Source organism: Ursus maritimus, unplaced genomic scaffold (genome assembly GCF_017311325.1).
Source record: "Ursus maritimus isolate PB19 unplaced genomic scaffold, ASM1731132v1 scaffold_5, whole genome shotgun sequence".
Lineage (NCBI taxonomy): Eukaryota > Metazoa > Chordata > Mammalia > Carnivora > Ursidae > Ursus > Ursus maritimus.
The window spans coordinates 54,716,252-54,738,090 of NW_024426663.1; the positions used below are offsets into that span (position 1 = coordinate 54,716,252).

Below are 21,839 nucleotides of genomic sequence, written 5' to 3' on the forward strand. Positions count from 1 at the left end.
CCAGATGGAGACGGGATCATACTTGCATGGCACAACACTGTTCACAGCCACGGGTCTGATCATCTCTCTCTGAAATCGCTGTTCTCTGGTGCCCAGCTTGAGCTGGTGCTGAATTTATTGTGCCTGCAACATCAGGGCAGTGTTAGAGGTTCCTTGCCCACTGCTTTTTTCCCAGGCTGCTTGTGCCAGCTGCAGGGCCCTTGTGAGGCTGTTAGGTGTCTCTCTGTGGCAGATTCATTGTTCCATATTTTTATTTAATTACTTGCTTTTACAGCTCTTAGAATAAATCTAATTATCCATCTGTTATGCTACATTATGCCACTGCGGTTCATGCAATTTTTTCTCATTGCATGGTATTTGTCACTTGACCTTGCCCTCTTCCAGTGTTTGTGTTCCTCTGTGTGGCTCTGTGCCACCTCCTTGGTGGATTCCCAGCATGTCAGTCTATCAGGGCCCCCAGGCAGAGCTGACTGCAAGTGGCTTTTAGATGGAGCAAAGGTTGGAGTTCCTTGGAATATTGCAGAAGAAGAGAATGGCTAAGGACCCATCTCTGATACTATGCTGACCTGAGCTAGGTCTGGAAAGTTAGATTGGTATTAGAGTTCCAGAAAAGAAAGCAGGATTTCTAGCTTGGGGTTTCTGATCTTTCGACAGAGGGCTGTTGTCAAGGAGAACAGCCAGGAGAGGACAGCCTGAAAAAAGAGGACAGTTGGCCACCTGTGGATAGGTCTATGACTGCCCCGCCATGGCTGTCAGGTGGTGCCTAACATTAGGATTGAGTTAGGGCTGATCTTAGACATCGCGGAGGTGAACGTTATCTACTAGAGGTTGATTGTGGAAACCATGTGGAGGATCCTGGCTTCCAACTCTTTTTTCCCTCCTGTTACTGCCTAAAATTCTATTATTACCTTTAGAAATTAACTTCTTGTTTTTTCATACATCTCTTTGTGGACAAATGTAGATACTCCCCATAGGGTAACCCCCAGAGGTCATTGAACACCTCTGCTATATTCCTTTTCACAAGCCGGCAGGGGATGTGTGGCAGTGGAGATGCACGAGGAAGTTCTTGAGGGAATCAAACTAGAGGTGGTGGGAAAGAGGATGCAAAATTTAAAACACTGGGGGGAGGCTGCCCTCTGTAAGCTCTTGGAGTAAGTAAGATGCTCAGAAAGGGAGGGAGATCATATGCCCTACCCATCCCCGCACCCAGGTGTGGCGCTGGGAAGTCTCAGCAGGGGAGCGGCACCCGAGCCAGCCTTGTCCCTTTAGGCAGTTCCTCCTTAACTGAGTATGGGCTTTGGGCTAGACCACGGAAAGTGAGGTTACTGGTGAAGAGACAACAAGGCACAATCCACGTCCTTGCGAGAGTTGACAGTTTAGCAGGGGAAACAGACTGACCAAATCTGTTGAGTGTGATGAAGGAGAAAGGGGGCCCCAGGAATGCATAGCAGAGGCCTGATGCGGGTCAGGTGGTGAACGAAGATTTCTCAGACGAAATGTTTGGAGTCTAAGACTTGGAGGTTGTAGGCTAGCCTGATGAAGATGGGGACAGAAATGAGGAGGGTGGGGAAAGGGCGCTCCAGGCAGAAACAGTAGAGAGCACAGCACATTTGAGTGGAGGAGTTCATTTGGGAAGGTGAGGGCCACTTTTGGTCCTGACATAGGGTCAGAATCTTGAGTGGAAGCATTGAGGTTGCTACTGCTACCGCTTCTAAAGCATGTTCCCATCAAGGACCAAGGGAGGATCCGTATGTGGCTCATAGGCTTTCTTGGGTGGAGGCTCTTGGTTCAGAGGCTCTGTGTTGTACCACCTCCTCTACCTAGGGCAGGGTCTGATACACTCCTCCTCCCTCCCACCACCCCTGCCTTCAACCCTGCCTCTGGCTCAAGACCACATTAAAGGCCTTCCAACTTGGATGTGGGCCCAGGTTGGAGCTCATTACAGCCCTATGGCCAGGCCCTCCATTTTCTCTTCCAGGTTAAGACTTGGCAGGCATCAAAGACTGCGAGGAACACCCCACAGGCCTTCTCCCTTAATGATCTCTCTCCTTCCCTCGGTCTGCATGGCCTCCCTAGCCAAGCTTTGCTCACCAGAGCCTCTGGTGACTTTTCGCAAGCTTTTCTTCATTCCAGCAAACAGAATTCAGTGACTAATTGCTGGTATTTTTTTTTCCCCTCAAGACTCTATTTATATAGGCTGTCATGTTGGGGGTGGGGAAGAGCAGGCTTTTAGTCTTGGGAGGACTGCTGTTTCCTGCTACTGCCATCATTAGACGGAGGCCCATGTGGCATTGATGTCCACACTTTGTCTTTATTCTTGTATTTTTTTTTTGTCGTTTCGACATTTGGTTCTTTGAACATCTAACATCCCTTTTATGCTTCTCATCTCCCACAGAAGATTGTTGTATTTTGTCCCCCACCGAAGCTGAGTTTTCCTTTTGTCAGATTTCTCACTTTCTTCTTTAATGTATTTTGATCAGTGCGGCCATGTAGGTCTGGGTTTTATTGGGAGCTTTTCATCTTGGCAGTGGCCCTCAGGGCTTGGGTCTTCTTGCAAAAGCCCGGCTCTGCCACAGGCTCCTGAAGCAGGCCTTTCCTGGCCAAGGCTACAGAGAGCCCAGCCTGTCATCTGTCCAGGGACATGCTCTAGCCAACAATTTTCAAACTTAAGCGTGCATGAGAAGCAACAGGATTTAACCAGGATCTGTTAAAATACAGATTGCCAGGCTGATCCCCTAAAGCTTCTCATTCAGCAAGTCTGGTTTGGGGCCTGAGAGTTTTTATTACACATTATTTCCCGGGTGATGCTGGTACTGCTGGTCCAGAGACCACATCTTAAAAACCACCGTTTTAGTGTAATTGTTACTTTACCTTGTGCCAGAGTGTCCAGGGCCCTAGAGCAGGAAGAATAGCTGGAGACAGGTTCCCATTTCCCTGTACTGGGCCCAGCTTTCCAAAATTAGATGATGACAGCTGTTGGCAGTGGCATCGTGATATTTAAACACTTTTACAGTGATTTCACTTGCCCCAAGTCATTTGATACGGCAGATCCTTCGGTTAAGTAACAGAGTTTCTTCAGTTGAGAAGCTCTGATAAGAACTGTTTCTTGGCCTTTCAGCTAGTAGTTTGTGGTGTTCCCCCAGTTGAATCCAGGTCTCTTAGCTCCTGTTCTTGAGCTTTCGGGACTCTGCTACTTACTACATCACTATGTGACCTTGGGGAAAAGTACTTAACTCTCTATGACTTAGTTTATTGATTAGTAAAATGGGGGTAAAAATATCTGCCCCATAGAGTTGTCATGAGGATTGTGTAACTTAACTTTTTTTTTTTTTTATTAGAGAGAAAGAGCACAAGTTGGGGAGGAGGCAGAGGGAGAGGGAGAAGCAGGCTCCCCGCTGAGCAGGGAGACTGACGTGGGTCTCAATCCCAGGACCTCAGGATCATGACCTGAGCCCAAGGCAGACGCTTAACCGACTGAGCCACCCAGGTGCCCCTTGACTTAACATTTGAAAAATACTTGAGAGCTATGAAAGGACAGCACTCCAGAATGCATTCTCCTCCTGACTGTGAGGGGCTGCCCTTAGTTTTGCATTTCTGTTATTACAGGAGCCCCAGGAGAATGTCCCACCACTCACCAGGTAGTATCCCCCACCGTTAGGACAGGGCTCCATCACTTTGGAAGGGCACTTCTTTCTGTGGCCTGCCCTCAGGGAGCTGGAGCATAGCAAGCCAGGGGGTGGCCTTTGCCTCCAGGAGTTGAAGACGAGGCTTTTGGCGATGGGCTGGGTCAGTGTGAGAAGTTTAAGACCAAAGGGGAGCGCCTAGGAGAGCAGCCCACAACACCTCATGCCCTCCTCAAGAGCTGCTGCAGTTGAGGCCCTGCTGCGCTCAGCCCTGGAATGGCCCCTTGGGGCTTCATTTAGAGGGAGGAGAAGCCAAGCCTGCCCTTTTGGGGTTTTCTCTCTTCCTGCTTCTCCTCCACCTTCTGATTGGGGCATTCGTAGAAGTAGCTGAGGTTTTACGTAGAAGGCTGGCCCCGGTATGTTATTATTATTGCACCTAGTGAACATGGTATGTCAGGAACTGTTATATTCAATATTTCATTTAATCCTTACAACAATCTTCTGAAATAATCTTCATTTTACCGATGGAGGAGGCTTGGGCAAAGACAGGTTAATTAGGTCTGGCTCTAGAAGTCATGGTCTTTACCACTGTGACGCTGCCTCCTATGACCCTGCCCTGTTGTTTCCCTCCGTGGTGCCCTTGTCCCCCTCCCATGGATTCCTGGCCTTATCCTTTTCCCAGGATCCTTAGCCCCTCAGCTCGCTGTCTAGAGTCCAGGCCTGTGCAAGGTCTTTATTTACCTTTGTACCTTCCATAGAACTTAACACAAAGCCTTATACAGAAGGTGACCATATGTTCCATTTACACCTCTTGTCCTAGAGCAGTAATTAATAGTACCTCCTTTCACTCTTTAAAGTGTCCCAGTTTGCACAATAAATTATGTGGTCACTCTACTTACACATGACCATTTCTCCCAACCCAGGGGCACTGGCATTTTAATAGAGGAACCTGAAAGACAGAATTATCGTTAAGACTCTAAGAAAGAAATCGCAGATGGTAAAATTTTAAGCACTTTTACAGCCCAGTGGGCAAGAGGATTTAGACAGAGGTTCTACTCAGCACCCCACAAACCTACCACAAAGAACTATTTCTAAGTCCAAACTTGAGGCCTGTGAAGGTCACCAGGCTGGTCTCAGATTTCACAGGGCCAGAGTCCTACTGTGTGGCTTCGTGGAAGCGTCTGATAAGCAAGGCCAGAAAACGGGAAGGAGTGCCAAATGCTTTTGCTCTTCTGCCTCTCTCGGGCAGAAGCCAGCCTTGCCTAGAGGTTGACTCTCCTCGGCACCTGCGGCTTCCTGCAGGAAAGAGCCAGGGGGGGCTGGCCCTTTCCACAGTGCTGACCTAAAGCCTAGGGAGAGCCTAGTCGGGGTCCCGGTGCTGGGGGTTCTGCTCACCTCAGGCTCTACCGCACACCTCGGCGTGGGACCACGGCCACCCTCAAGCCTTGGTGTGTGCAAGTCACATTCCAGGCTGTGTCCTTGGCCCGTTTGTAGGCAGCTGGGAACTGCTGTGCATATGTCAGTTCACACTTGAACTGGTTTAATGTTTTTTCTTTTAAGCTGCAATCTAAAATTCAGCCAGACAGGCTTTAACGAGCACTAAATCGTCAAGCCTTTTGTTTCCCTTGCTATTCAAGCCATAGAGATTTTGTATTTGATTCAGCAACAATTGCTGTATCTTAAACAAACCATTTACATTTTGACATTAACTATTTTATGAGCGTAACTTTTTTGTTGGCATCAGAATGGTTCCGGCAGAAGGCCTTTTAACGATTTATTAGAAAAAGAGTTTCAAAGGTCTGTGAAAGGTGATTTTTAACATTTTCTTTGGGGGGAAGAAAGACTTTCATCTGAATTCCTTTGGGTAATACATACAGACTTGTAACCTTTTCCCTCCTATCTTAATGACTTTTGCTCTTACTCAGGTCATTCTTCAGGGTACCTTCCTGGTCAAGCCATCCTTTTTTCAGATTACACCTAACATTGGACTTTTTTGCACAGTGACTTGTCTAATAAAGTACCTCTCCGCATGTCCTTGTTGGCTGTTAATTTTGTCTAATAGGAGCAAGAACTATTTTCCATTCTTTGCTCTGGCCACAAGCTGCTTAGCTGAGGACCCTGTGCGCACTGGGCCCAATCAGGATTTGTTGACCAAGCATCGGGACAAAGAGCCTCAGTCAGACAAATAGCATGCTCACAAACGGAACCATCCATCACTCTGTCTGCAGACGCTGAGAGGAACTGGAGCTTTTCGCCAGTTCTTAAAGATCTTCATGGAGTAGGAAGTCTTCTCTTTCCCTTTAGGCCCCCATTCCTGGTGACTCAGGCCTACGGGCCTCAGGCAAGGGCAGGCGTTAGGGGAAGCTCTGTGTCCTTCCTGACCTGGAGTCCTAAGCCTGACTAGGGAGTCAGCAGACCCACTCCACCCAGTTTTTTCCTCCATTACAGTGTGACAGAAGTGGCTAGGGGCAGGAAACCCATGCTTACTTGAGCCAGGGGATGAGCCACACGGAATGGAGCTAGCTGGAGAGGCCCTGTCGATCCCCCCCCACAGAGAACCAGGAGCCTCGGTGCTGCACCTCCCTCTCAGAACCATAACTAATTGTTCATAAAGATCTTTCCAAATACCAATGATGCAAAATATTTGAATGGTTTACCATATTGTTCACCATATTTAAACTGTCAGAAACCTTAAATATCTGAGGAGAACCTCAGCAAACAAAGGATATTTTGGGGACTTGTTATGTATGTTGTACAGCAGAGGGATTTGTAGTCTATATGACTTCCAAATCTTGTAAACGAAGCATTTCAGTGTTGTCATTTTCAGCTATAGACCATCCCACGATTGTTGCTTTTTCTTTTGCTGTTAAGAGATGGCTCTGTATGTCAATTATTTCTCAATAAAACTGGGGGAAAAAAGAATGGCTCATTCATAAACATTTCTGCAGCTTGTGGCAAAAGCCAAACAGGCCCCGCTTGATTCCATTGGCTCTGATAAAGGGGAGGAGAAAGTTGGAGGAAAGGGTGAGTGGTTGCCCAGCGCACTCTTCTGAGCCCTTGAGAGCAAGAGCTGGGTAAGTAAGGAAGTTCCTTCCTGAGCCACCAAGGGCCTATGGCCTGCGGTTCAGAACAAAGATTGGTAGGTGATTTCCCTGTAGCCCTCTTACCCTGTGGATCTGGCCTGCTCTGGTCCCCCCAGCATCTTGGGTGAAGGAGATAAACCACCAGCTGGTATAGATGACCTCAAGTAACATCCTCTCTGTGTTCTCTAATAAACTTGATAAATCTGACTGTGTGAAAAATCTCCCATATGCTTTCGTCTAAATTTTCTTCTGCTTAACCTTGTTACTCCTACCTTGCCTCCCTCAGACTGCCTGAGACAATTACTGGGAGGCATTTGTTGAATAATTATAGGCCACAGATAATTTCTCTTTAGCTCTCAATCTTGAATGTTACCCACCCTGTGGCCTCCCTTTAGCCAGCTCTAATTAGCTTCTTTGATCCTTCCTCCCAATCTCTCCCTCTAGCTTGTTAATTACCTTTCTCCCCCATGAATTCTTTCTGCCCTGCCTTTGTCCATGTAGCCAGAGGAGCTGAGAATGACAACCCAGGGCCACTCAGTGGGAAGTGGTACTTCTTTGTCTCCAACCACAGGTAGCCCCTCCTACTTTCGAGAAGCCTAAAAACCCAGGCACTCCTTAGCAGAAAAATAAAAATAGTAATTTTCATTAAATAGTATAATACTTTATGTTAAAACAACTATTAATTGAATGCTTGATATTTGCCAGGAATTTCACTAATCTCCTTATATATTATTATATTTCATCCCCACAACAATGCCAAGGGATACATATTACTAATCCCTGTTTACAGATATAGAAACTAAAGTCCAAAGAGTAAGTAACTTGTTCAAGTCACACAACATAAAAACACTGGAAAGTAGGACTTGAACCCATTTCTCTCTGGCGCCAGAGTAATTTTTATTCACTAGTTGGCTATCACTGAGTTTTGGGCTTTTGGTGAAATAAAAGTCAAAATCACTGGCTCTTGGCCTACCCAAGAACACACAAACTAACCACGGGATAAGATGTCAGCGATTTACCCTCCGTGTAGAAGAGGCTTTCTGGTGCCGAAGCAAGTTGGTGTGGCGCTTTGGGTCTCCATGTTTCTGAACAGTTGGAAATCTCCTTCGATAGAAAACAAGACTCTGATAAATTCTTGATTTGCTTTAATTCTTAACTCACTTTTCTGACAGTTTCATCTCTTAGATGATTAAGGGAACCATAAGGAAAAGGGCCTTACTGACGTGATATTCTGAGCAACAGAAAGGGTATGTTCAGTGAAGTGGAAGTGTTGGGGACCTTAGCAGGAAGTGGCCATGTTTGGAGAAGCCAAGGGAAATGCAGAACTCTCTGGGTTTGGGGGAAAGCAGATTGTAGAAGGTCCAGGAGCAGACAGATAGGATGTTTGGGCAAGAGCTTCAAAAGGAGGATGACTCAGTCTGAGAAGTGAGATGTGCTCAATGCAGTCATAGGTGATTACTGCGGGGAACGAGGGAGGAGATGCCTAGAGGCCAACATGGCCGCACAGCAAGACATTAGAGTGGAGTTTCTGTGTAAGAGATGAAAAAAGGTGAACAGGGGCGCCTGGGTGGCACAGCGGTTAGGCGTCTGCCTTCGGCTCAGGGCGTGATCCCAGCGTTCTGGGATCGAGCCCCACATCAGTCTCCTCAGCTGGGAGCCTGCTTCTTCCTCTCCCACTCCCCCCTGCTTGTGTTCTGTCTCGCTGGCTGTCTCTCTCTCTGTCAAATAAATAAAATCTTTAAAAAAAAAAAAAAAAGGAAAAGAAAAAAGGTGAACCAACAGAGAAGGGTGTGAAGCTCTGACAACACTGTCAGGAATACCAGGAGGGTAAGACCTGGGATGCTGAGAACAAAGGGACCTGCCCCAAGCGCTTAGTGTTCAGAGTGCGTGTATGGCTAGGAGGGCATCAGCCCCCTGCTTTGGCAGATGAGTCATTGCAGCAGGTGAGGGCATCCCCGTCCTCCCTTCTAGGTTTGTTTTGCCTCTCCTCTTTTAAGGAGAATGGTCTTCCTGGGGCATCTGGGTGGCACAGTCAGTTAAGTGTCCTACTCTTGGTTTTAGTTGAGGTTGTGATCTCGGGGTCATGAGATTGAGCCCCATGTTGGGTGTAGAGATTTCTTAAATATATTAAACTTTAAGGGGGGGGCTTAAACAAAAGGCGGGGGGAAGTGAACACACACATGCAACTACACCCCAGATCAAGCAACAGAACTTTGTCAGCACCCCAGAGGACTCTCTCATGCTCCCTCCCGGTTTGAACTTCCTTTTCAGAAAGATTTGCCATCCTGGGAGCTTCGGTGAGTGTTACATAGAGGGACTGCATTTCAGGGAAGCATTCATCAGAATCTCATGATAATCTAATAGGTAGAGAAATTATGATAAAGACATGTGGATTTGTAGCTCCTTGAACAATCGGACCTAATAGATGTGTGTTTACAAATGGTTCAATGTCCACATCAGAGTCTTGACTGTGTTGTTTTTGTGCCAAAGATCTCACATCAGACCTTGTCCTGCCCAACCTGCATTCATATTCTTATATGAGGACATGGGGACAGACGACACAGATCAGAAAGGGCTAACTACCATGCTGGGTATGACAGAATGAGGATCCCAAGGTATAGTGACATGCCAGGATGAAGGGCTTGGGTAGCAAAGTGACATTTTAAATCTTGTTACTGAATTCTTAATTTTATAAAAGCGCATATTGTTTAAAAAAATAAATCCTACCACTGAGAGACAAATATATGATGTCCTACTACCCATACCCTTTGGTAACTTGGTTTTTGCCTTCTGTACTTAGGTTCAGGGCCATGTTGGAGAACCCTGGGCTCATCATGTGAACAGCTTTCAGGGGATTGGATCTAGGCAGGCCCAGTATGAGTCAGTTCTGCAACACTACTGCCGAACACCTGTATGTGACCTGAGGCATTAGTTGCAGAGCGATCCTGGGGCAGAGGCAGCTGGGCCCACTGGACTCTGGAGGGGTTAGCCAAGCGGGAGCCCTGCAGGTAGATTTGCCAGATTTTGAGGGGAGCTTTCTCTGGGCAGTTGATTATCCCTAAGCTTCGGAAGGGGTACCTGTCAGGACAGAGTCAAATGACCCTCTCTATATTGAGAGGGAAGACTTGGGACCAGTGTGTGTAAATAAGCTTCATGAAAGCAGATTTCAGCTCCTTATCAGAAGACATTTTTCAAGCAATTAGAAGAGTTTAAAATTCAAGGCAGCGGAAAGCTGCCTTGTTTGATGGGGAGCCCCCTATTGCTCTAGTCTTCAAATACTGGACAGTCAGTTATCAGGCGTGCTATACCAGGTAAAAGATTGTCGATTGGTTCTAATTATCCCAAATGTTGGCCCTCACATCAGTGCCAGATATGTCAGTATGGATCAGGTGGAACATTTATGAAAAATCGGGTTTTTTGAGCCTCATCTGCTGAAGCTTTGATTCAGTCTGTGTAGGGTAGGGGTTAGAATCTGTTAGAATTTTGAAAAAGTGCCCCAAGTGCTCATTGGTGAAGTGGCTGAGTCTACAGCTGGTACAGCTGAAGTACAATATCTTGTGCAAGAACATCTTAGGCCAGAAAGTAAAGACGTGCTTAGAGAATGATGGAAATAAGTAGAAAAGACACAGAAGCCAGTATGAAAAGGCTCTGGTGGTTAAATCAGGGATAATGTGAGCATCAAAATAAATAATGATAGAAATGGATTATAACCCATAGATTAATTAAGAATCCATGAATCCGTACTGATAGAAATGAGTAAGTGAGAAAAAGCCTCTTCTTTCACAGACTGCCAACACAGACAGGTAGAAGCAGTGATCGAGTTTGAATATCATCATTTGACAAACATCACAGTAATAATAATTTTGAGGAAGAATAATCAGTGAACACCAGAACCAGTGGGTGAAAGTTTGGTGAGGAACAGGTTGTCTTCATATCTCAGAGTGTGTCTCCCCACAAGATATGTATTCATTTCAAAGGGACAAATAGCATCTTCATAATGGAGAAATCTGGCAGACACCACTGTGACCAGTAATCCGAGTGAACACGGCCCATAGTGGCCCTCCCTGACATCACGTGCCTCCTGATAAGATGCGCCGAGAAAAACACAACAGTGCTTTTTGCGGTGTTCCTGCCAACATGGGTAACCTCAGTCTAACCATGGGAAAACATTAGACTCAGGAATGTTCTGCAACTGGCCTGCGCTCTTCAAAACTGTCAGTGTCATGAAAGACAAGGACAGGCTAAGAAGGGAGTGTCGGGGTAGAGGGGACTTGAGACATGCTGCTGAATTCATGGTGCCAAGCCCTGGATTGGACCCGAAACCAAAATTATTCTTATAAAAAGGATATTTTGGGGGTGGGTAAAATCTGAATATCTGGAGATCATATATTGACGTTAATTTCCTCATTTTGGTAATTGTGCTGTGGTTCTAATTAGGAGACACACTTGATACATTTAAGGGTAAAGAGGCAACTTACTCTCAAATGTTTCAGGAGAGAAAATAATACGTCTAAATATAAATAGTAAGAAAATTAAAAAGCAGGTGTGGTAAATTGTTAACAATTGGTGAATCTTAATGGGAGTTCTTTTACTCTTTTGTAACTCTTCTGTAAGTTTTCTGTGTAATTTTCTGTAAGTTTTAAAGTGCCCAGTCTGAAACCAATGAGGGGGAAAACAAAACAAAAAAGTGTCCCTGGTGATTGTGATGTGGAGTTATGTGTGAGAGCTAGCAGATGTCTGTTAAGGTTCTTTGGGGCTACACCCCCTGAGGCCCTGTTTCTCTTTCCAGAAGTGGGCATTTGATCTGTGTGTACGTGCATGTGCATGTGTGTGTGCGTGCACGCACGTGCAGAGGGCCTCTTAGAGATACTCTTGTGAGCACTATCACTGTGGTGAATTGTGTCTGCCCCACATTTGCTTACACGACTGGCTTCTGGTTGTGAACTGTTGATGAATGGGTCCAGTGGTACTCCTTCCCTTCCCCCGTGTCCAGCTGGAACTTCTGAAGTGGCCCAGTGTGGTTCCCATCGTCCCAGTTGTGGTATGGGCCTCACGTTACAGGCTGGATGTTTTGATTCTACTGGTGGCTTCACTTTCATGTGGAAGGGTTGTATGTAGTATTTATTCTTTTGGTGAACCTGTTCTCTTTTTATTCAAGTTGGTAATTGTCCATCTCTTGATTGACTAATTGCTTGCTTACCCCCTTAATACCTAGATGGCAGGCTAATATAGATCCCTAACGAACTGCCTATTTCAAGATTGCACATTCTGCAAATCCTTGTGTTCCACAGATCAAGGCCACACACTAGGGCACAGACAAGGTGAGGCCAGCAGAGAAGGAATCTTTCTCTCTGGGCAAGAAGGTGAGGAGGTACCACTTCCATCAGGCAGGATTGCAAATGATTAAGCCTGACCATGTCCTCCCCTGAGATATGCCCCCTTTCCACACTGCGTGGATTCTTCTCAGGTGGTAGTTCACAGCAATGGCAGTTTTTTCCCTCTGTTATTAAGAGAATGAAAAAAAGAATCCTACTTAGAAATCCTACTTAGAAATATAGCGAGACTCATGAGAGAGCGCATACCCCTATGCATGGACAAGCCTAGAGTCTAGGTTGGGACTGGGACTCTGGAGGACACAGGCTCTGCTTTGGGGGTTTTACCTTGGTGTTTATTCAGCCCCAGGTAATGAGTCAACCTAACCCTTATTTTCCATTCCAGAAGTCTGCCTTTTCCAGTCTTCTTCCTTTTCCAGTTTCTTGAACTCCCTTTTCAGTCCTCGCTTTCCACTTCACCCCAAACAGGATCTCTGTGTGTTTCCTGTTCCTGTGCACACGGCCCTAATGTCAGCAGCATCTGCTTTGTGGCTGTACGACCCTAGAGTTGCATGGGACCCTACCCTGAAATGGGCCTGTGCTTGGTTTAATGCCCTGCCCTTTCCATCTTGAGGTTTCTAAGAGTTTTTGAACATGGGCCCCCACATTTCCGTTTTGCGCTGGCCCTGAAAATTACATGGCCCGTCCTGAGTGCCAGAGAGGGAGAAGGGCAACTCATGGGCAGCGCTGTCATGGGGCCCATGGCTGGGCTTGGCTGTACACTCTGGGATCAGCTGAACCACCTTCCCCCAGACTGCCCCCCAACACTTGCTCAGCTTTGCTTAGCTGAAATATGATCTCTGACCCTTGGCAGATTGCCTACATCGGTCACCCTGACCCAAACTGTTTGGTTTCTGCAAATGTAATCATTTCCATTTCTGTGATCTACCCCCCCAGCCCCACCCAAGATTTACAAAGTAGCAGCTGCTGCCATCCCTCTGCACACAGACAGCTGACTTGCCTGCTGATTGTGAACATCCCAGTAATCCAAGTGCTAATGGTATTTATTCAGTCCAGCCGGCTTAGCCCTGAACAAGGTTTAGTCTCATTTATCTCGTCGGAGACCAGCTACGTCCTTAATATCCTTCTGTTGACTTTGAGCACACCAGCGCCACTGATGTCGCTGAGAGGCAAGCCAGGCCCCTGCCCTTTTAACTCACTCAAATCCCCAACTGTCAGGCTCCCCACCTTCCAGCCAGCAGGAACCACCTTTCCGCCCCGCCCCCTGCATGGGCCACAGCTCTGGTCCTGAGTCTGTGGGCTGGGAGGGGGATGAGGCCAGCATATATGTGCCCGGGGCATCTGTGTTCTCGAAGATATGGTCTGGGCTCTTTGTAGCAAACCCACCATAATTGGAATGTTCCCATCACATTGCGCTGGCTGCATTTTGGCATTCGTTAGCTGTTATACCTTTAACACAAGGTAGTTTTAGCTCAGCCTCCTAAGTGAGGAAACAAAAATGAAGGGACTTGCCCAAGATTATCAGCGCTTTGTTGACAGGATTGCCACCAAGGGTTCTCCAGGCCCTGGCCCTTGCACATCCCCTAACCTCACTCAACTCTTTGGGGCATTTCATCCCCCAAAGCACAGAGTAATGAACATTCAGAGCCCAAGGCTGAGCTGCCGGGGGAGGGAGAGGCTCTGAGAGCATGCTGGTCCTGCCCCACCACAGTGGATTGCTCCAGTCCCCAGCTCACCTGTCCCTGCCTGGCTGGACTGAGTGTCGTTTGGAAAAACAAGCTCTACCTTCCCCACCTTCCCTCTGCTGTGTTCCTTAGCCCCTCAATTGGGCAGTACTAAAAGACTGTTTTCAGGGGGTATTATATGGAACCCCTGAAGCGAGTATTGCGCCACTGAAGCCTGGGGTAGGGCCCAGAGTCACATGGGCACCTTTAAGTTAGACAGGCGGAAAGGTCCAGGGCTGTTGAGGCCATGCTTGGCCACAGGCCCATGTTTAGCTGATGGTCCTGCTCTCCTCACTCAAGTTCTTCAGGACTCTGCTGCAGATGAGAAAGTAAATTTATTGCCTTATAAAAATGATTTCAGCAAGTAGCAAAGTATTGGGCTTTTGCTTTTTCCCTCTGGTTTCTTTCTGTGTGAGTTCTGTTCTGTCCTACCTTAATGAGCTTCTCTCCTTGGGAATGGGTTGGGACCCGGCAACTGTCTTCATGACTGTAGGTGCTCCTGGCTTACGGAGAAGAGAACTTCTTTTTGTCCTGACTCCATTGTAGACTCAGGGCTCTGGTTGCCCAGTCCTGGGTGACCCACAGAGACCATGGTGGTGGCGGGCTATGACAGACCAGCACCCAATCCACAAGCCCTTCACTGTGGCTTAGGGAGTTGGGACCCACCCCATCAGGACCAGAGTGGGAAAGGGAGAAGCGTCTCAAAGGAAGGGAGGCAAGTGTGTCAGTACTGGGAGGTGGGACGGAAGGGATGCTGGGCAGATACAAGCTCACACCACATAGCCACAGCCAACCCGACCTGGGAGTGATAAGTTGTGCCTGGTTCACAAGGTTCCGCCATCTCATCTCCTGTCCCCAGGACCACTGTCCTGAGGCAGACCCTGCTCCTGGGCCCTCTCTGGTGTCTGTGTGGCTTGAAGGAGCTTGTCACCAATCTTCATTTTACTTCAGGTTTGGTATTTGCTGGGGCAGGAGGAGCAGGAGCAGGCTCTGCTTACTGGGTGGGGTCTGGGTCCTGCATCACCCCTCCTAGGTCCCAGCCAGCAGACCTCCTTGGCACTATCAGCAGCATGGCCTCCTGACCTGTACCTTCTTGTCAGCTGCACCTCTTGACCCCATTTCCGTGACTTTCTAGGACAGCTCTTCATTCAGTGGTCTCGCCTCTCCACACACACTCATGCTGTTCCCTGGGCACCTGCCCTTCCTCCTGTCCATAAGCTATCTTCTTTAGCCTCCTGCAGTGTCTCTTCTCCAGTGCAGCCCTCCTGGCTCTTCTAGCCCAGGCCTTCCGGTTCTTTCTCAGCACCCCCACCAGCCTTAGGTTCAGAGCCACCTGGCCTGGCCTAATGTTGTATATCTTTCATTCCCTCTGTAACTTGTAAGTAAGATCTAGTGGTGTGGTCTCTCTCCTATGTGTGGATCCTGGCTTGTTCAGTGGCAGAGAGCTGGCTGAGCTTCCCCAAAGACCTGTCCTGCATGTGGGGGCTTCCCCGAGCGGCTGCCTAGCAGCGGCTCGCCTCTACATCTTTCCTAGGACAGGCTGCTGTCTGGCCCTCTGTCACTTACATCGGGGCTCCCGTGGTTGAGAAGTACCAGGGAAGCCATATCTCTTACTGGCTTTTGGTGTCTTTCCTTCCCTCCCAGTCAGTTTATTCTCTCTTTGGAGGATCCTAGGGATTTGCCTACATGGTACTTGCTCTCTTACTTAGTTTCTTGTCGGTGCTTTGCTTCCTTTAAGGGTCTGAGCCTTCTCTCTCCTCCTAACAAGTGAGACATGGGTGAGCACAGTTCCTCTCTCTCCCAATACTGCCTCATGTTGTGACAGGGCTGCTTCTCTGGGTGGTGCCCCGGCGGGTCCCTGTACCCAGCGTGCTCAAGTGGATCTCCTAGAACACCTCTTGTCTTCCAGGGTTGGTTGGGTGATTATCTCACATCTAGGTCTTGTTCTCAGATCTGTAGACAAGCACAAAGCTCCATGTGCTTTCTTTGGAGGACCTTGTCCCTGCCACTGTGTGGGCCTGTGAGGGATGGTGCTCCCTGTGAGGCTGATGTGATGTTGGGTCCCGCAGCCCCCCTTCCTTGGGAGTCAGCGTTTGACGTTTGTGTGAATTTCTCAGCATGGTCGTCTTTTCCTAGAAAAGACCCTGCCTGTTGCGGGTGAGCGTTCCTCAGGCACATGATGGCAGAGACAGTCTTAATTAGCTCACGCTTTGATGAAGCAGCTGCCTTTCTCAAGTGGGGGGAGCAGGGGGCAGGGGAGAGGCACAGCTCCCCGGCCCCCCTGCATTGGTGCCCACCTGCCTGTCTGGAGAGGAGCTGTCAGCTTCCCTTCCCCAGAGGCCCTGGCCCATCTCCAGGCTACTCCTGAGACACACCAGTGGAGTTGCAGTGGGACAGGCTGGCACCCACCCTGCACGTCCTTTCTGGCTTGAGAGGATGCAGAGAGACCCACGCGCCTCCCATTTACAGCAGGAAAACTGGCTCAGTGTGCTGATTCTTCTTTGAAGCTTGAAGCTGATGCCTGGTAGGATGGGGTGCCATCACCATGCCATTGGGCTAGCTTTGACGGAGCACCTGCTGTGTGGCAGGCCCCCTCCTGCAAGCAGCACTGTGAACTCTCTTGTTACCTGCCTCCGGTTTCCTCTGGGTCTCAGACCCTGCCTCACTCTCCACGATGCTGTGAGGGCTCCTTGCCAAGGTTGGGGCTAGGAGGAACGTGTGCTCTTTGGGTCTCCAGGGAGCTGGTGGCTTGCTAAGGTGAAGCAACCAGAGCCAAGAAGAGACTCGGTGCCCTTTGTGGGCTGTCTGGGTGAGTGTGACAGCCACTCTGTGACCTCTGGTCTGGCCCCTACCCCTCCTCTCCTCAGGCTTTCAGGAACCCGCCACCTTTCTTTGAGGCCTCCTAAGTATCTGGCGAGGGAGCCTTGACCTCCCTCGAGGGCCTAACTACACAGGTCCCTGTGCTTCATACTTCCTCCTTCATTGATCACTAAATTGATCTTGGAAAGCAAGAGGTTCCCAGACATGTCTCCTGCCTGGCACCCTGGCCTGTGGAGGTCTCACCAGCCGGGCCCCTGTGCTTTCATCCAGGAGAGTTGTGCCTGAATGTTTGAACCTCCTCGCTCTTTCTCCAGCCTAGAATGGGGAGAGGAGTTGGAGAGGCAGCTCTAGGCTTTGAGTGTTACAGTGTTGCTGTGTGTGGGTTGGTACAGTCCTGGTTGTGCACATCTGGCCCTCTTTTCCTGGGCCTCATGACATAGGCTGTGTGCTGAGTGCTGAGAACAGGGGGGCAATCGCAGGAGCTACTCTCGTGGTGGGGAGGCATCTGGGTTGGTCCTGTTTTAGGATCTGCTCAGGTTAAGAGGCTCCCTGGATCTCATTCGTTCTTGCTGTATTTTTCCCACAAGTGTTGACTACATGTTGTCTGTGTGCTCCACCCAGGAAAGAAAAGAGGAGTGGGGGTCCCAGCGTGTGGCCTGGAGGAGCTCATGCTCAGAGGAGAACAGACCTTTTAGTAATTGCCCCCCAGTGTATGATTGCTGGGGGTGACGGAAGGAAGAAGACCCACTGTAGGCCTTGGGAGTGTGAAGGAAGACTTCTGTGGGTGGGACACTGAGTAGCACCTTTAGCATCAGGAGATCTTAAAAGAATGGAGGTGATTTCCCTTCCCAGATCACTCCAGCCCATTGGCTCCTGGGTGGCAGGATAGTGTGGGAGCCATTGACCCTGTCATTTTGGTCATAGACCTTTGTACCCCGGTAGACGTATAGCCCTTCTATCTCTTCACCCAGCTAAGTTCTAGCTTGTCCCAAGTGGGAAGCCTCCCCTGGGCACCTTAGTTTTCCCCAGGGGATGGCTGGTGCATTAGCATCCCCTAACCACCCAGGTCCCTGGGCTGAGCACAGTGGCGTGCCCCCAACTTGGTGAGGGGGTGCAGTGCCATGCTGTCCTGTGCTTTCCTCCCAGCAACCCAAAGGTCCAAGTAGAGGCCATCGAGGGGGGAGCCCTGCAGAAGCTGCTGGTCATCCTGGCTACGGAGCAGCCTCTCCCTGCAAAGAAGAAGGTGTGTATCTGCTCCTTTCCTCCTGCCCAGCCCCTCGCACATCTGTGGAGCCTGCAGGGCAAGGGTCCCTTTTCAGGCTGTGCCTGTCACCCTTGGGGACCTGAGTGGTCATGCATCCACTGGATGGCATAGAGGGAGAGGTCCCACTCACCTCAAGCGGCATGGCAACTTGCCGAGGCATCTGGAGGCCTAGGTTCAGCTCCCGTGGTAGTCCGGGCTACCACCCTCTGGCTTCCTGTGTTGGGCCTCTGTCTGCCCGCTGGGCAACGTTAAAGGTGTCTGACCCCTCTTCTGGCTCTCACAGACCTGTGTTCTGGGGTATAGCTGGACCTGAGGGGGTGGGTGAGGCCGGGGAGAATGGAGGCTGGGCTGGGGTCGTTGGGGGCACCTCTGGCCGCCTTTGCTAGGCCCTGGAGGAGGGCTCCATGTGGCTCCTCACCCTCTGCAGGTCCTGTTTGCACTGTGCTCCCTACTGCGACACTTCCCCTACGCCCAGCAGCAGTTCCTGAAACTGGGGGGGCTGCAGGTCCTGAGGAGCCTGGTGCGGGCAAAGGGCACCGAGGTGCTGGCCGTGCGCGTGGTCACTCTGCTGTATGACCTGATCACTGAAAAGGTGAGTGCCTGGACCTGTGCTGCGTCTGTGTCACTTTGCTTTGTTTTGCTTCTCGCCTTTTGACCCTGGCCTCTTCCGTCCCGCCTTCCATCCTCCTAATGGTGCTCCCAAGAGAACGTGCCAGACTGTGCTGGGCACACAGGGAGGCTGTGGCGGCTCCTCCTTGGGGCCCCGCACCCAGAATCTCTGAGCCCTCAGGGTGTCCTGTGGGAAGTGACAGCTAAACTGAAACCTGAGGGCTGGTGAGGAGCTGGGGAGGGGGGGCGGGGGCGAGGGCAGAGTGTGCTGGTGGAGGCGGCGGTGTGATGGAGGGCCAGAAATGGCCAGGATAGACCCTTCATGGAATGGCAGGTTATTTGGCTAAAGCCTAGGGTGGGGTGATGGGGAGCAGGTGGAACAGAGCAGCTGTGTCTGGGGCCCTTGAAGCAGCCGGAACACCAATTACCCAGAGGCTGGAATGATGCTGTATCTTTAGATTCTAGAAACGTGATCTTTAGATCTTTAGATTCTAGAAACATGGAGGCGCCTCCTCTGGGAGCTTTCACCTGGGCAGGGGCTCAGAATGGCTGTCCTCGAGGGGCCCAGGGAACCCTGTTGTTGCCACCTGGCAGGAGACTTGGTGCCCAGCCCACTTCGGTCTTTGTGAGCCTGAAAACTGTCTTAATTAAGAAGAGAGTGCAAACAGCCAGGTCTGGACTTGGAATTCAGCGGCTGCAGAGTGAGTTCGCTGAGCTTTCTCAGCTGTCTCTCTGGCCACACTCTCCCCAGAACAGCTGACTGCGGATTCGGGGGCAGGGTGGGCAGCTGCCGGCACCACTGCCTCCCTGCCCTGCCTCAGACTGAGGGGCAGAGCTGTGCGGAACTGCTTCTCCGGCCGCTAGTTGCTGTGGTGTGTGCGCTGACTCTCTGGCGCTCCCTGTCTCTCTGGGCCTGCCTTGTCTTTCATTCTCTGCCTTTTCTCCCCCTCTCCCCCTCTTTCCCTCTCCTTCTCCCCCCTCTCTCTTTCCCTCTTTCTCTCCAAGCTGCAGAAGCCCAGAACAGCGGGCAGCCATGCGGTGCTCACATCCGATTAATAAGGCCTGTGCACAGTTGACTTTCTGGCAACAGGCCCGCAAACCCGGAGAAGGACCTGCATGTCCGCTTGGTGTTTCCCAGGAGAAACTGACCTCTTTCCTCTGGTGAATTAGGTGTCTCTTTGCTGCCCCCAGACCTGGTGTGGCAGGTGCCATGGCCTCGGCATATCACCGAGAGCTACTTGAGCCTGCTGGCCCCCGGAGCTCGCCTCGAGGCTTGGGGTGCTGTGAACACTGGTGTCTCTCTCCGCAGAGAGACAGAGATAGCTGTCCGTCTGCAGGCAGGGAGGGCACTGGAGGAGTTTCAGCCAGTGAGCTTAGGCCAGATGTCAGCCAAACTGTGCTTGAGGCAGTCGGGGCTTCTCTGTGCTTGTGGTTCCTCAGGAAGAATGAAGAACTAAGGATCCGGGGCTAGCTCCAGAGCTGCGTGAGGTGGAGGCGTGTCAGGTTGCCATCGAGGTGCCCCCCACCCTGAGGGTATCATGGGAAGTAGCAGGTACACTGTTACCATGGAAAGTGGACCCACCTCTCAGGTTGTTGCTTCTGCAGAGAAGATGAGATGCTGGCCTCTGGTCAGGAGTCCACATCCACTCCTGCCTCCCTGGAGCTGAAGGGACACGGGTGCCCCACCCACTGGTTCCTTCCACGAGCGTTCTCTGGCTGTCTGCCCTGCCTAGTGCTGGTCTAGGTCCGCGGTCCCTGCCCTCCTGGTGCTTTGGGGCAGACTTTGGGTCTAGCGGAGGGGAGGATGGTGCTGCCACTGCTGTGTGGCTGCCATGTGCTGCTGTGTAGACGGTGTAACTCTCCTTGATACCCGAGCCCCCGTGGCCGGGTGTGCTGTGTGCTGGGCACTGGCTGTGTGTGCTCACTACGCCAGTGAGTCGTCCCAGTGGTCCTGAAGGGCTCATGTCGTCGCATAAGAGATGACGCAGTGCCAGCTCAAGGCCGTTCGGCTGTCAGTGCTGGAGCCGAAATGGAAGCCAGACTGTTGGCCTCAGCAGTACACTGCTGACCTCAAGTTACCGTGCTACTTAGGGACTATTCAGTAGCTCCTTGAGGGCAGGGCTCGTGTCTCCATCTTGGTTTCCCTGGCATGTTGCACAGCTGTTTTTGATGAATGGATGGATGGACAGACAAATGGACCTATGGATGGATGGGTGGGGGAGCGTGTGTGAAGCCGTGAATCCAACTGGCCTTCTCCCATGTTGGGCCTTTGAGGCCCAGAAGGATGGAGGAAGACGGGGCGGACTGATGTTAGCCATTTGCCTTCCTGTCTGGATGGCGGCCCTGACTGCTCTCTGTGTGTTCTCTCCCCCAAACCCACGTGCGGGTGACAGATGTTCGCTGAGGAGGAGGCTGAGCTGACCCGGGAGGCGTCCCCGGAGAAGCTGCAGCAGTACCGCCAGGTCCACCTCCTGCCGGGCCTGCGGGAGCAGGGCTGGTGCGAGATCACCGCCCGCCTCCTGGCTCTCCCTGAGCATGATGCCCGAGAAAAGGTGCTGCAGACGCTTGGCGCCCTCCTGGCCACCTGCCGGGACCGCTACCGTCAGGACCCACAGCTCAGCAGGACGCTGGTCAGCCTGCAGGCTGAGTATCAGGCTCTGGCCACGCTGGAGCTCCAAGACGGCGAGGATGAGGGATACTTCCGGGAACTGCTGGGCTCCATCGACAGCTTGCTGAAGGAGCTGAGATGAGGCTGCTCCCCGACACCGGGACTGGACCGGGACGTTCGTGAGGTTGACGGGCACCAGCTTGGGTGGGCTCTTCAGGGAACACCAGCCAGGAGGGAGGACTTCCCTACTGGGGCCTGGGCATCATCTGAGCAGTGCTGGCTTGGCCATTAAATGGAGACCTGAGGGCCATTGTCTGTTGTGTGTCTGTGCAGACTGGACACAGTCCTGTGGTTGGGGGAACATGTCTAGGAGCCCCCAGGTCGTTGGGTAGATAGGCATCTGAGGGGCCCCTGATGACACGGTGGATGGTCAGCCCAGGGCATCCAGTAATAGGCCCCATGGGAAGGGTCTGGGCTCAGGAGTTGGAAAACCCTGGCTGGGACCCAGCTCTTTCCCACCCGGTAGCTCTGTGACCTTGGCAAGTCATTTACCTTCCCCTGAGCCTGTTTTCTCAACTGTCACAGGGGAGTACCATTAAGTGTGAGGAAACATGCATAAAGCACTACAGCAGGGTCGGGCACCCATGCTCGTTCCCTCCCCCACCAGGCTCTGAGGGAAGGTCTGGGGGCTCATCTCACTGCCTCCTGGTCCCCGAAATAGTTTTGAGGCCTCTGGCAGTGGTGCCCTGTCAGCCCCGGCAACTTATGGGCTGGG

General features: G+C 50.8%; 1 protein-coding gene across 2 annotated transcripts in view; it reads left to right on the forward strand.

Annotated features, from left to right (window-relative positions):
* SIL1 (SIL1 nucleotide exchange factor) overlaps nucleotides 1-21,369 on the forward strand; it is a 206,245-nt gene extending 184,876 nt beyond the window's left edge. For both annotated transcript variants that reach the window (XM_040622381.1, XM_008691544.2), the window contains exons 8-10: nucleotides 17,730-17,826; nucleotides 18,275-18,439; nucleotides 20,850-21,369. In XM_040622381.1, coding sequence (XP_040478315.1) covers nucleotides 17,730-17,826; nucleotides 18,275-18,439; nucleotides 20,850-21,206 — 619 coding nt within the window. In that variant the 3' untranslated portion in view covers nucleotides 21,207-21,369. The remainder of the gene's footprint in view (nucleotides 1-17,729; nucleotides 17,827-18,274; nucleotides 18,440-20,849) is intronic.
* The last annotated feature ends 470 nt before the right edge of the window (nucleotides 21,370-21,839 follow it).